The sequence below is a fragment of the Macrosteles quadrilineatus genome, unplaced genomic scaffold, assembly GCF_028750875.1.
Source record: "Macrosteles quadrilineatus isolate MER2022 unplaced genomic scaffold, UCM_ALF_1.0 Scaffold_1__1_contigs__length_201487025, whole genome shotgun sequence".
In the NCBI taxonomy this organism is placed as follows: Eukaryota; Metazoa; Arthropoda; class Insecta; order Hemiptera; family Cicadellidae; genus Macrosteles; species Macrosteles quadrilineatus.
Window position 1 is genome coordinate 28,097,692 of NW_026542594.1, and position 12,488 is coordinate 28,110,179.

At 34.5% G+C, this 12,488-nt stretch overlaps 1 protein-coding gene across 1 annotated transcript in view; it reads right to left on the bottom strand.

Moving 5' to 3' along the window:
* LOC128995577 (probable G-protein coupled receptor Mth-like 4) overlaps window positions 1-12,488 on the bottom strand; it is a 46,838-nt gene that overhangs the window by 8,556 nt on the left and 25,794 nt on the right. Inside the window, exons 3-6 of the mRNA XM_054420597.1 lie at window positions 12,293-12,371; window positions 8,924-9,096; window positions 6,215-6,380; window positions 1,910-2,033 (exon numbers count right to left, since the gene is read on the bottom strand). Of these exons, the coding sequence (XP_054276572.1) occupies window positions 1,910-2,033; window positions 6,215-6,380; window positions 8,924-9,096; window positions 12,293-12,371 (542 nt within the window). The remainder of the gene's footprint in view (window positions 1-1,909; window positions 2,034-6,214; window positions 6,381-8,923; window positions 9,097-12,292; window positions 12,372-12,488) is intronic.

Sequence of the window (12,488 nt, forward strand, 5' to 3'; positions counted from 1 at the left end):
TGAAGACTAAATGAGGCTCTTCAGTAGACTACCAGACACTAGCTGACATGTGACAGAGTGTGATTCTTCACCAATATGTATCCAAACACGATATAAATATAGACTATTCTATTTATTTCTATTTCCTGTACATTTAATGAATCATTTACTGCTTGAAAATAAGATGGCAAAAATCTTAGGTGGTTGGAAATTGAAATTAATAAATGTTATCAGCAATCCTGACACATACTCTCTCCCAGTATCTTGTCCTAACACATACTCTCTCCCAGTATCTTGTCCTGACACATACATTCTCCCAGTATCTTGTCCTAACACATACTCTCTCCCAGTATCTTGTCCTAACACATACTCTCTCCCAGTATCTTGTCCTGACACATACATTCTCCCAGTATCTTGTCCTAACACATACTCTCTCCCAGTATCTTGTCCTAACACATACTCTCTCCCAGTATCTTGTCCTAACACATACTCTCTCCCAGTATCTTGTCCTAACACATACTCTCTCCCAGTATCTTGTCCTGACACATACATTCTCCCAGTATCTTGTCCTAACACATACTCTCTCCCAGTAGGCCTATCTTGTCCTAACACATACTCTCTCCCAGTATCTTGTCCTGACACATACATTCTCCCAGTATCTTGTCCTAACACATACTCTCTCCCAGTATCTTGTCCTAACACATACTCTCTCCCAGTATCTTGTCCTAACACATACATTCTCCCAGTATCTTGTCCTAACACATACTCTCTCCCAGTATCTTGTCCTAACACATACTCTCTCCCAGTATCTTGTCCTAACACATACTCTCTCCCAGTATCTTGTCCTAACACATACATTCTCCCAGTATCTTGTCCTAACACATACTCTCTCCCAGTATCTTGTCCTAACACATACTCTCTCCCAGTATCTTGTCCTAACACATACTCTCTCCCAGTATCTTGTCCTGACACATACTCTCTCCCAGTATCTTGTCCTAACACATACTCTCTCCCAGTATCTTGTCCTAACACATACTCTCTCCCAGTATCTTGTCCTAACACATACTCTCTCCCAGTATCTTGTCCTGACACATACTCTCTCCCAGTATCTTGTCCTAACACATACTCTCTCCCAGTATCTTGTCCTAACACATACTCTCTCCCAGTATCTTGTCCTAACACATACTCTCTCCCAGTATCTTGTCAACAGCCCTTGTCATGGACAAGCAGAGGGAAAAACTATGACATTTTATGGGGAAAATAAGAAAAGTTGTGATAATCTTTTAACCGTAACTTTAAAATCACTTTTTAACCACAACATTCAAAGCACTTTTGGGTCCAGGGGAACCCAAAACAAAATAGTATACTTCATAAGTATAACATAAAAATGTTGACTGTAATAGTATATTTCATAACAAGAGTAGAAAGTAAGTCATTACATACTCGAGACCATATTATCGAGCACTTTACATGGTCGAGAATATGTAATGACTATTTTCACTTGTGTTTTGAACGATATTTTTCAGTACACTACAATGACTAATTATATCTTAATAATCAAAATAGACATTTTAGGTTATGTCTTCAATTTAACGTTAATATTTACTTTGGTTGTACAGTTTGGTTGTTGAATATTGAAATAGTTGACAAAACAATAAATAACAAGTCTTTGATTGTTTACGTCGGCAAAATCCAAAAATGATAGTAAACATTCTTTTGCCGTAGTAAACAATGTAATGATGAATTTTCACAGCTGATAAACTTATAACAAAAACAGGTCATTTCACAGTAGTGTAGCGAAAAATTACTTTCTCCATATACTAAGGAGGACAAAGTAAAAATTAAACATGGTTGTTAATATATTCTATGTTTGATAAAGAATTATGTTAGTATAATTACTGAGTTCAGGGAACGTAAATATAATCCTTACCTGCAGTGTGTTGCCTAGATCAGTCACAAACCAGACAGACTTTGGTCCTCCGACAAAAAATGAAACAAGTTCCATGACCCAGTTGATACCCATTATGATGAACAGCTTCAAGTATAGGTGAAATCTGGACAAGTTGAACATGGAAAATTATGACATTGTCATAACTTTTTACTTGTTATCTAAAATTAAATTTGTAGACTGAAACGTGTAGTGGTGAACGAATTTGCTCGCAAGAAGCCAACATTTTTTGGAAAAATGGAAAATTCTATGTAGTTTAAATACAGATAATTCCAAACTTACTGGGTAAGTCTGGGAGTTTGTGATGTTATTTTAGATTTGCTACATTAAATAGGGCCAAAATAACACCAAACTAAACCATTGTGAAACATACAAATTTCGGAATTTGCAACTTGATTAGTTACAACCTATCGGCCCAGATTCACAGCTGGATAAGTTTTTTTACAAACATTAATTCATTCTACTATAGAGATCGATGACTATAGTCTGTTCACAAAACGTGGGCGGTTTGAAGTGAAGGTCCCCCATTACTATTATTTGCTTAATTATGTTGCAGTTGATAGACATGTTTTAAGCTATATAATTTTATAGAAAGGTAGGATCCAGGAGAGGGAATAGATTTCTTTCCCTTCCTCTAAAACTGCCAAAATTTTGTGGACGGAGTATAAATATCAAACCTCTTTCAAAAGACTTAGAAGCCGGTCCCTGGTATAATTCAAATGCACATTTTTCTATGAAAAATAAGTAACCAAGGAGAACCAACTAGTACCTGACAATTATGCGTGGCTGGAAGGGAGTAAAGAATATCATAGTATTGGACAATCTTATAGATATATAGCAAAGATATAGATATATTTTAAAAAGTATCTAGATAAGTTATAAAAATATTGATGTAGACGGACAGGACAGTTAGGTACCGTAGTTAATGATTTGATTTCTAAAAAGGTTTTTCAAGATAAGAAAAAAACATATTTAGTACAAGTCATATTTTGTATAGCCTAAAAGGAAAGTGCCTCATTATTCTATCCAACCAATGTAATTTAGTTTTCTTTTCTAATGGTTGATTGCTATTACTGTTTTAGGATTTCTAAAATTTTATAAAACAAATTTGTGCTCTTTTGTTTGTTAAAGTGAGACTATTTTCTCTTTTCCTTTAAATTTTTGCTCTATTGTATCAAATAACTACTCTATATTATTTTCTCTTGTATAAGAATACTATTTTACCCATTAAATACATTAATTTTAAATATTCTGACCATTTTTTGTTATTTTTACATCTACCTGATTTTCTAACTATTTCAAAGTACAGTAGAGTCCCGCAAACTCGGTACTCGATAACCCGGCAGTCTGGATAACTCGGCCATCACCTGGCTCAGAAAATTAGTGATTTTTAGAGTCTTAGTTAAACATGGACTCAAGCCAGCTCAAGTCAAATCATTCACATCTCGTACCAAGGGTATGTTGTACTATATCTGATGACTTAATAATGACTAATAAAAAAAGGCGGTTAAAAAGCTTTAAAATTGTATTGTTCTTATTTTTAACCCTAGTTCCCGATAACCCAGCATCCTTCCAGTCCACATTACGCCGAGTTTGCGGGACTCTACTGTACCACGGAAAATTCTCATTTGCACGCTTATTTTTTGTCACATGCCATTGAAAGTGGGGAATTTGTGAACAGTTTGAATTAGGCTTTAATCATAATTCCTCTCCTATGATGTAGTATGTAACTTAATATTTTTCTCAACTGAGTTCACATTTACCCCAAAATTGTAGGCATTTGTGAATGTCGTCCGGGCAATTGTGAATGCTGAATAACTCCTTCACTAAATAGGGTATGAAATCAGCTTATATGAAATATTAAGCCCAAAATATGTATAATGCTATAACACTGACCACATTTTTAAAATTGCTTAAAATTTGTTTGTAAATTGCGTTTATCTGAAAAATTTGTCATTGACGTTCACAATTACCCATGTTGACCCTAATGCATTATTAAGTTACATTAATTTTTAAACCAAACACAAACTGATTAACTTATAAAATTAATTTTTTTTATTGTGATATTTATATTAACTAAAAAACTAGGGAACCCCCCAACTCTCATAATATATAATTGCTTGATATCTACAGGAATTGTCATTGAGATACACCGAAACTAAAACCTACCAAGAGTTATAACCCATTCTCTTATTCACTTCATTTAGAGATTGGATGTTTGAGGGCTGATCTGTAAGGATTGTTTTAGAATTATATAAAAAGGGTGTAGACTACAGGAAACAAATTTGTTTGTATACATTTGAAAGAGAAACAAAATACTACTTTTCTACATGGCCGCAAAACAAATTGAGGTATTTATCAAAGCGGTAACAAGCTTTGAAATTCCTATATCGTAAAAGTTTGCAACCTCAAGCATAGCCACCCGGTGACACACTGACACGCAATCAAAGGTCTGTGCTGCTAACCAAGTCTTCATTTTGGTGCACAAAACAAGTAAAAGTCACTCGAAGCCAGGTATCCAAAACCACCTGGTAGGAAGCCAGGAGGACCGATGTAGGTCAGGGTGGTTGTGGGAAAATCTTTCAATTGAATGATGAACCAGATTGTGTTTTAAATTTGACATTCGGGAATTGCCATGAAAAAAAATTTGTACATTAACAAGTTATATGCCTTTTTTTAACTAAATTTAATTTTTTAACCTGGATAGAAATTTTATTTATTACATATACATTGCTTATGTACACTCTTTATCCTTGAAAAAAATTCTCATAGGTTTTTTTTTCAAGTGTACGCCCATCAAAACCGTATTACACAAATCGCACCTCACAACTCGCAAAAATTTAAGCTGAAGCACACTTTTTAATATGGTAGCAATGAGGGGGGAGCGGGCAGCACAAATGATGTCTTGGCTGGACAGTCAGCGAGTAGGCGAACTCGTCTTTACTAGAAAGTACACAGCCAGAGCGCCCCTAACGGTGTCATAGGGAAACGTTCATTACTCTCTGAACAGAGTGAACAGGCCTTGTCTACCAACCAGAACAATAAAACAGTATGCAATACCCAGTTGTCATGATATTTTTCTTAGAATATTTTACAGACTTTAAAAACACTGTTCTACTTAGTTCAATCAAGCCCTCTTCTACTTTCTATAAAAGCTGTACCATACCAAGGCGTATAAAAGAAGGTGCTGTGCATAGTGGTGTCACGTGCGAGCTGAAAGTGATTTATTTTACCAAATCATATGTTTTCTTGTAATTTCCCAAAGACTTTCGAATGACATCAATATGAATTAAATATATAACACGATTTAGTTTTATATATCCAATATAGTGTGTATTCAACATTGAATATACTGTAGTATTGTTATACAATATGGCAGTAGTCTAGAACATTTAGTAAGTACCATTTAATCGAAAAACAGTAAAGCAGTAAATACTTGATACGAGCCCTTGTTCAAATCCATCCGTAGCTCATTGATTTTAAGTAGCAGGACATTGATATCTGTACAGAGTCATTTTCTCTTTTAAGAGTTGTTTGCTGCGGTCACGATTTTCTACTTCGCAAACGAGAGAGGCTATTCGGTAAGCGTCTAGTAAATTTTTGAAGTTAAACCATAGTCCCCTATGGGTTTAGTAGTTTAGTGCTTAGGTTTAGTGTATGTCATTGAAGTAATAGAATCTCTACAACTTAAGCTATATATGTCATTTTTTGCTGTTTTTGTTAAATTTTATTTTCAACTAAGGCTACTTAAATGAGAGATTTTCAATTATATAAAACATAAGTAGGAGCGCTGCAAAAAAGGTATTATATTAAAAACTATTTGTATATGGTCACCTAAAAATATATTTCCTGTTAGGCAGCCACAGTTACAGTATTTACTGCTTTACTGTTTTTCAATTAAAAGGTACTCACTATCAAAATATTATATACTACCACCATTGAATATACAACTGTATAACACTATGACTATATTCAATATTGAATACAACACTAATATTGGATATAAAACTAAATAGTGTTATATATTCAATGCTAATTTGTAATGATTGTCATTTGAAAGTCTTTGGGAAATTACAAGAAAACATATGATTTGGCAAAATGAAACACATTCAGCGCGCACGAGATGCACACTCCTTCTTTTATACACCTTTGGTACCATAGACCTATTTACTTGCACTGTTAGCAGTGACAATATCAAAAGCAATGCAACGCACCACACACATCTAAATCAAAGGTTCTGATTGCATCTAAACAGTTTATATTACAGTATTCCTAGCGTATACTTACCTGTCTCTATCACTCTCATTGGTCCTGCGGCTCTCACTCGAGTGCAACACTTTGGTGGTCTTTGTATGAGCTCTAAGTCTGATAGCAGTAGACACAAACATCACCAAGTTAGTCACCACCACCACTGCAATGGGCAAATAGAAGTACAGCAGTGTTCCGTTGTTGTCTGAAATCAAAGTGAAATTTAACCTTTTTAACTCCAAAACAGAGATTTATATTTGTTGATCCTCCTTCACACCCACTTTTTAAGGCTGTTTTTTGCATATAGCTCTGTAGCCCATGTGTACACCATAACGAGGCTTCTCGCCCCTTACCGACATCATTTGTGAACAGAATGACACCATTTGCATCTCTGTAGCCAATGAGTATGAGTTTGCTGAAAGTAAAAAATTTTTGAATCTTCCGACACGTGCATGTGAGGTAAGGTCAGTGATACGGTTTTTTGATTCAAAGAAACATACTGATGCCAACATTCATTGCTAGATGCTGTCTGAAGTTATTGGCTCTAATGCAATCAGTGAGAGTTGAGAGCTGATATGTGTTATGGTGTAAATAATACCCCCGCCGCAGCATACTTGCCGACTAAGCGAATTTCCATTTATCTGAATTTTTAAATTAAATCTATTTAAATAACAAAATAGATAGGTTTAATGAGTACCTAGGTTTGCTGCTACAAGGAACCTAATAAAATGTGGATTTTAGTAAAATATTAATAGCTTGGTATAAAATAAATAAATTTGCCATGTTTGATCAAAATTTACCCAGGAACAAGCAAACTGCAACATATCTTACAATTCGCCATAAGAATAACTTTGAAATTTTAAATTAAATTTTTTTTAAATTTTCTCTATTACCAATAACGAATAACTGTACAAAAACACTTTGACATACTGTACCAATTATTTGATCTTTTAAGCTCTTTAAAAAGGTTAAGCGAGAAATTGGAAAACTTTGTGTTTTGATGGTCGAAAAAAAAACAATTATTAGGTACCCCATAAAACCCCCCGTAAAACTCCGATCCCATGGTCCGATAACGCTTGTTCGCAAACTCATTAAAGTTTATCCGGCCTTACACCTTTAAACAAACCAAATTTCATCAAGATCAGACAAAAATTACTCAAGTTATCGTGTTCACAGACTCATATAACTCTTTATACTATTTATACATATATACAAATTTGAACGAATATGGTGTTTTTGGCCTCTGGGGACATCAAAATGATAAAGTAAATCTGTCCCGGGCCTAGGTCTTACCGTGCCATCTACGGTAATACCGTAACTACTTTTTCCCTATAGGGAACTTCGCTAAAATGGCCATGAAAAACTATTTCCTTCACGACCTTCTTTGAGAGACTTAACTACCCCTATAACTTACCCACCAAAAACCCAATTTCTTTTTAAATAAACATTTTCGCAGCCATGTTTAACCCCCCTAGCACATTTCTGCCTTTTCCCTCAATGGTATTCTGTTCAAAAATGATGTTACTAAGCGGAGAGAATCCATGTTGTAGTGTAGACGCGAACTACGCCGCCTTAGGAGCTATATGCAAAAACGACCCTTACTTAAAAACAGACCCTAATATAGGCTTTGGACAGTGGCTTTTCAAAAATCCCCACACAAACTTCTTTAAACACTCAACAATTTAGGGGTATTGTACTTGTTAGATGTATAAACGGTATTCATTTTAGAGGCGTCATGTAGTCAACGATGCACAGTATTGAGAATATAACAAAATTGTTTAAATAAATATTATGGATTTATTTTGTTTATAAAAACTAATATTGGAGCTACTAACCAAATAGTCAAATAATACAAGAGCAATTGAAACAAATTTGTAAATCTGCTTCAATAAGCAGAGGCGATATAAAGCATGCCATTGGTAGAAAAACTCTAGTAGGTGTCCTAGAGCTAGAAATTGTCCACCAATCCTCTGCCTCATTTGATGGACATCATGTGATTTCTAAATTAATTAAGGGGTTATTGAAGGATCTTTTGTCAAACCAAAACAGCTGCCCTTTTTTCTATCAGCTGACATCACAAATTTTAAAGCAGCTGCTCTAACAATTACTCCTAAGACACTGATCATGATCAATGTTCAGAAAAAAAATAATGTTATGGTATTCACTTAAACACTTCTCAGCTCCCAGGTCAAACTGTTTCAGTTTCTTATTCATGTATAGCTAGCTATAAGTTTAATGTAATAAGTGAAGTACTACCATATAGATAAAAGGATACTCCCTTGGTAAATTTCCCATCCTTATGGAACAGCTGAAGCCAATTTCATCGTTAGTTCTGTCAGATGTCGTGTTTTGTTTACAATTTGTTTCTTGTTATTTCAGTACTGGTAATTTAAAACCCCGTTTAACCAAATAAAACGATATAATCATAAACAATACCTCATCATCTAGTTATATGACCAAACAATCACAAACACTAGTTCGACACTAGTCACCAGTGTCACAGAACAAGAACTAGACACGAAAAAATGAGCTTCAAAATTTACAATGGGATGGGAAGTCCACTTGTGTTGGTTAGTCTATGGTCCTACCATAAGTTGACGCCCCAATAATAATTTTGAAATCCTCTAATAGGAGAAGGAAAAGAGCATTCAAGATTACATTTAGAACATATTTGTAAGAATTGTGGATAGAATATTTTGTTACGAAATACAGGCTTATGTAGATGAATATGTTATGCACATAATTGACCTGCAAACCAGCATTTTTGCTCCCCGAACCGAGGCTTGATCCAAGTGTCAGGCACTCCAGGTATCATGTCCATGGCTATGGAGACTCCCACAATGAACATAGGCACTCCCCAAGCATATAGAGAGTAGTACAGAAACTTCCTTTGTTGCCTGCCCTGGACTGGCTTCATGTTACTGGAAACAGTCATTAAATCATAGGAAAAGTTACAACACATGAGGGGTTTATTTTTCACCCACTCTCCAGAACTTGGTTTCACATTGGTCTTAAACTACAACTCATTTCATAACCAGTCATGACTTACGAGTCATCGTATGTCTATATTGCACAACTTAACATATGAACAAATTTTAGAAAAAAAACTTTGGTGGTTTCTATTTACCATTAGGGTAAAGGTGACAAAAAACAATAGTAAAATTTTTGTTTTGTTATTGCTAGTTCAATAAACATCATAATGAAGCAGTTTTCCCCAATATATTACCTAATACCAAATACATTATACAATACATTACCCAATACGATACCAATAAATTTAATAATTCTCAATAAGCTTCATATGAACATCACTATTTTAGTTACAAACTTCACGAAGTAATAAACACAAGCTGGCACGGGTAGTGTTTAGGCGATAAAAGAAAGACCACAACCACCTTCACAGTGTCCAAGTTGGCTGGTTGTGCTACTGCTACAATTCATAATTTCATTATTATAAGCTGATGTGTTATAATATATTAACTCTCTAATATTAAGCTGTGCTATAATATATAAAATAACTCCTAACTCCCTTTTAAAATATGCCAATTTAATTGTTCTCCAAAGACTTGTATGTTTTTGCTGATATTTTTCAATCTTACAGGATAAAAACCCACGTTTGGAAATTCAAAATGGAATCTGATGAACCTTGCATTTGAACTATAAATGTTCATTTTTCATATGGCAGTCTAAAACAATTTAAAATTCATTCTGCTATTTTTTCATGTCTGCCGTTTTAAGCACGCATACATTGTAGTTGGTCAAGACTAATTAATATCAGGAACTCGCATTACTTTAAATATTACAAATGAAATACAATTATTTATTTCAAAATGAGGAAATTTGGCTCTATTTACAACTAATTTGACTTACTTAACAAAATTAAAAGCAAAACATTTCCTTGAGATACCAGCTCATTATACAAGTGCGTTATCAAGAGTTCTGCCTTGTAACGTGATTTCCCACGACTTGTACCTACTGTAATGATGATCGAGGAAACTTTGCAGGATATAGAACAAGAAGAGTATTTTATCCCTGACTATATCTAATTAAAATATCAAGGACGTGGGAACCCTACTGGATGATCTTTTCCTTCTGCAAGGTTACATTTGCATTATTAGGAAACATGTATGGGGTATAATAATTGAAGAAGTTTCCCGTAAGTTTTGAAGATTTTACTTATTATACATGAGTTTACTTCCAATTTTGAAAATTAAATTCCAGAGAAGCCTTATATCGCAATTGCAATCGATTTTAGCTCTAGAAAAGCGAATGCACAAATTGAGTGGTTTCCTTGATTAGAACTTAGATATTGGTCATCACAACGAATAACTTTCATTTTCGAAAATACGATAGGTATACGAAGTCATCCAACTTGAAGAGATTATGGGAATGAATGTCAATGAATGTGTACCTATAGAAAAATCTAAACATATATATGTTCATATTTTCGGAATTGATGTAGTTGGAAGATCGCAAAATGTTCAGTTCAGCCTGATTTGGGTTTATCTTTTAAAATTTTTCCTTGCCCCTAACCTTATTTACAACCGAGATCAATGCCAACTTCTTCTCTATGCTTAGGGCCAGATTGAAAGCAAGTAACTATTTCGTAAACTTCATTCCATGTAGCTCAGAAATATCTAGAATAAACGTTGTATTGTCTTTAGATTAAAATGTATTCGTAGGAAATCAGCCACATAATCATGTTGATAATTTAATTGCTTTACGTTTGGAATCTTGTTGCGATTGATCCGTTTGGATATTCATGAGATTTCCACACATATTCTATCCTAAGATTTACAGGACTCATTTAGAAAACAATCTTTGTCATTGAAGTAAAACAAAAATGAAAAAAAAACTCGTCTCAAAACTAAGAACTTATTTTTTTACTGACAAAATTATTTAAAGAATCAGAATGTTATCGTGCGAACAGTATACAACAATGTGAACAACATATTGTATCTCATTCAAGTAACAATATGATCAGAATGGCTTAGCGAACAACATGTTTAGTTATAACATAAAGGACGCACGCTAAATTCTATCGAGGAGGCTGATGCTCGGCAAGGCCGGGTCTGCTGACATGCTGAATGAGCTGAACACGCTGTTGACGACATCAAGCCGTAGTCAGCAACCTCTAGACCCGGCGACGGTGTCAAGCTATCCACATTTTACAATGTCACCATGATATCACATATACACAACATCTGGAAGAAACGTTGGGACGACCAAAATCATTCCCTCACTAATGAGGACGTATTTATTAGGACGGGCACTTTATTTTACTTGTCAATGAAAATAATGACGATAAATTACCAGGAGCGTTACTACATATTTGCGATGTAAAAAAAGTTCAATTAAATTATTTCCAATTTTTAATGTCTAACAAATAATGCATGTATTCGAGAAACTTTAATGGTTGCCAACGAATTTCCAATATGATGTTTTGAAATCCGTGTTGGTAAATTCGTTATTGCGAACCTAAACTGAATCGGAACAACAATAACAAACTGACAAGAATAACTTGAAGAATGGGAGACGCGTACGACTGAAAGTCACTAACAGAAAACATGGTTCTTATTGTTCTTCTAGCAAAGATATACAGTTGAAATGAGGTCGTAGTAGAAGATGAAACTTTACTCTGGTGGCAAAAACAGACGTACCATATGTATGTAGACTAAGATTTAAGTTTCAACTTACCGTACTTGGAGTTGGACAAACATTGCAGTTTTTTAACCTGTCTCATTAATAACTCTAATCCCTATTAATGAAAAGTTTGTTTGATCTATGAAAATACTGATGATACTGTCAATCGTTGAAGAACATGCATCAAAAAACAAACTGTGTTGTGCAACATAAAAACATGTTAAAACACATTTTATCAATTGAGATGGGGACGCCACATAGGTGCGTATTTTAACCCAAATATGAGTGCAGAATGTGAGTGCAGAATGGAATGAGATGATCGTTTTAGATCAGCCGTTTCATTAGCTAGGACCATTTGATTTAAAGCCCAATGATCAGGGCAGCTGGACACATTACTTGAATTATAGCAAACCAAGTAATAGTGAGAACAATATAAATACAATTTAGAACAAAATAAGACTAAATTAACCTTACCTGAAGACCAACCAAATGTCAAAACACATAACGTTCAGCCAGAAGAAAGACGCCAAGAATGAGAACTGCACAACGAACGCTGAAATAGAACATTGTGAATTATAGCATGAATTTAAATAAGATTCCCAATTTAAATTATATCTTCAATCAATTACAGCCTACTAACTATAGCCTGACGGATGAACCTTAACGTGTT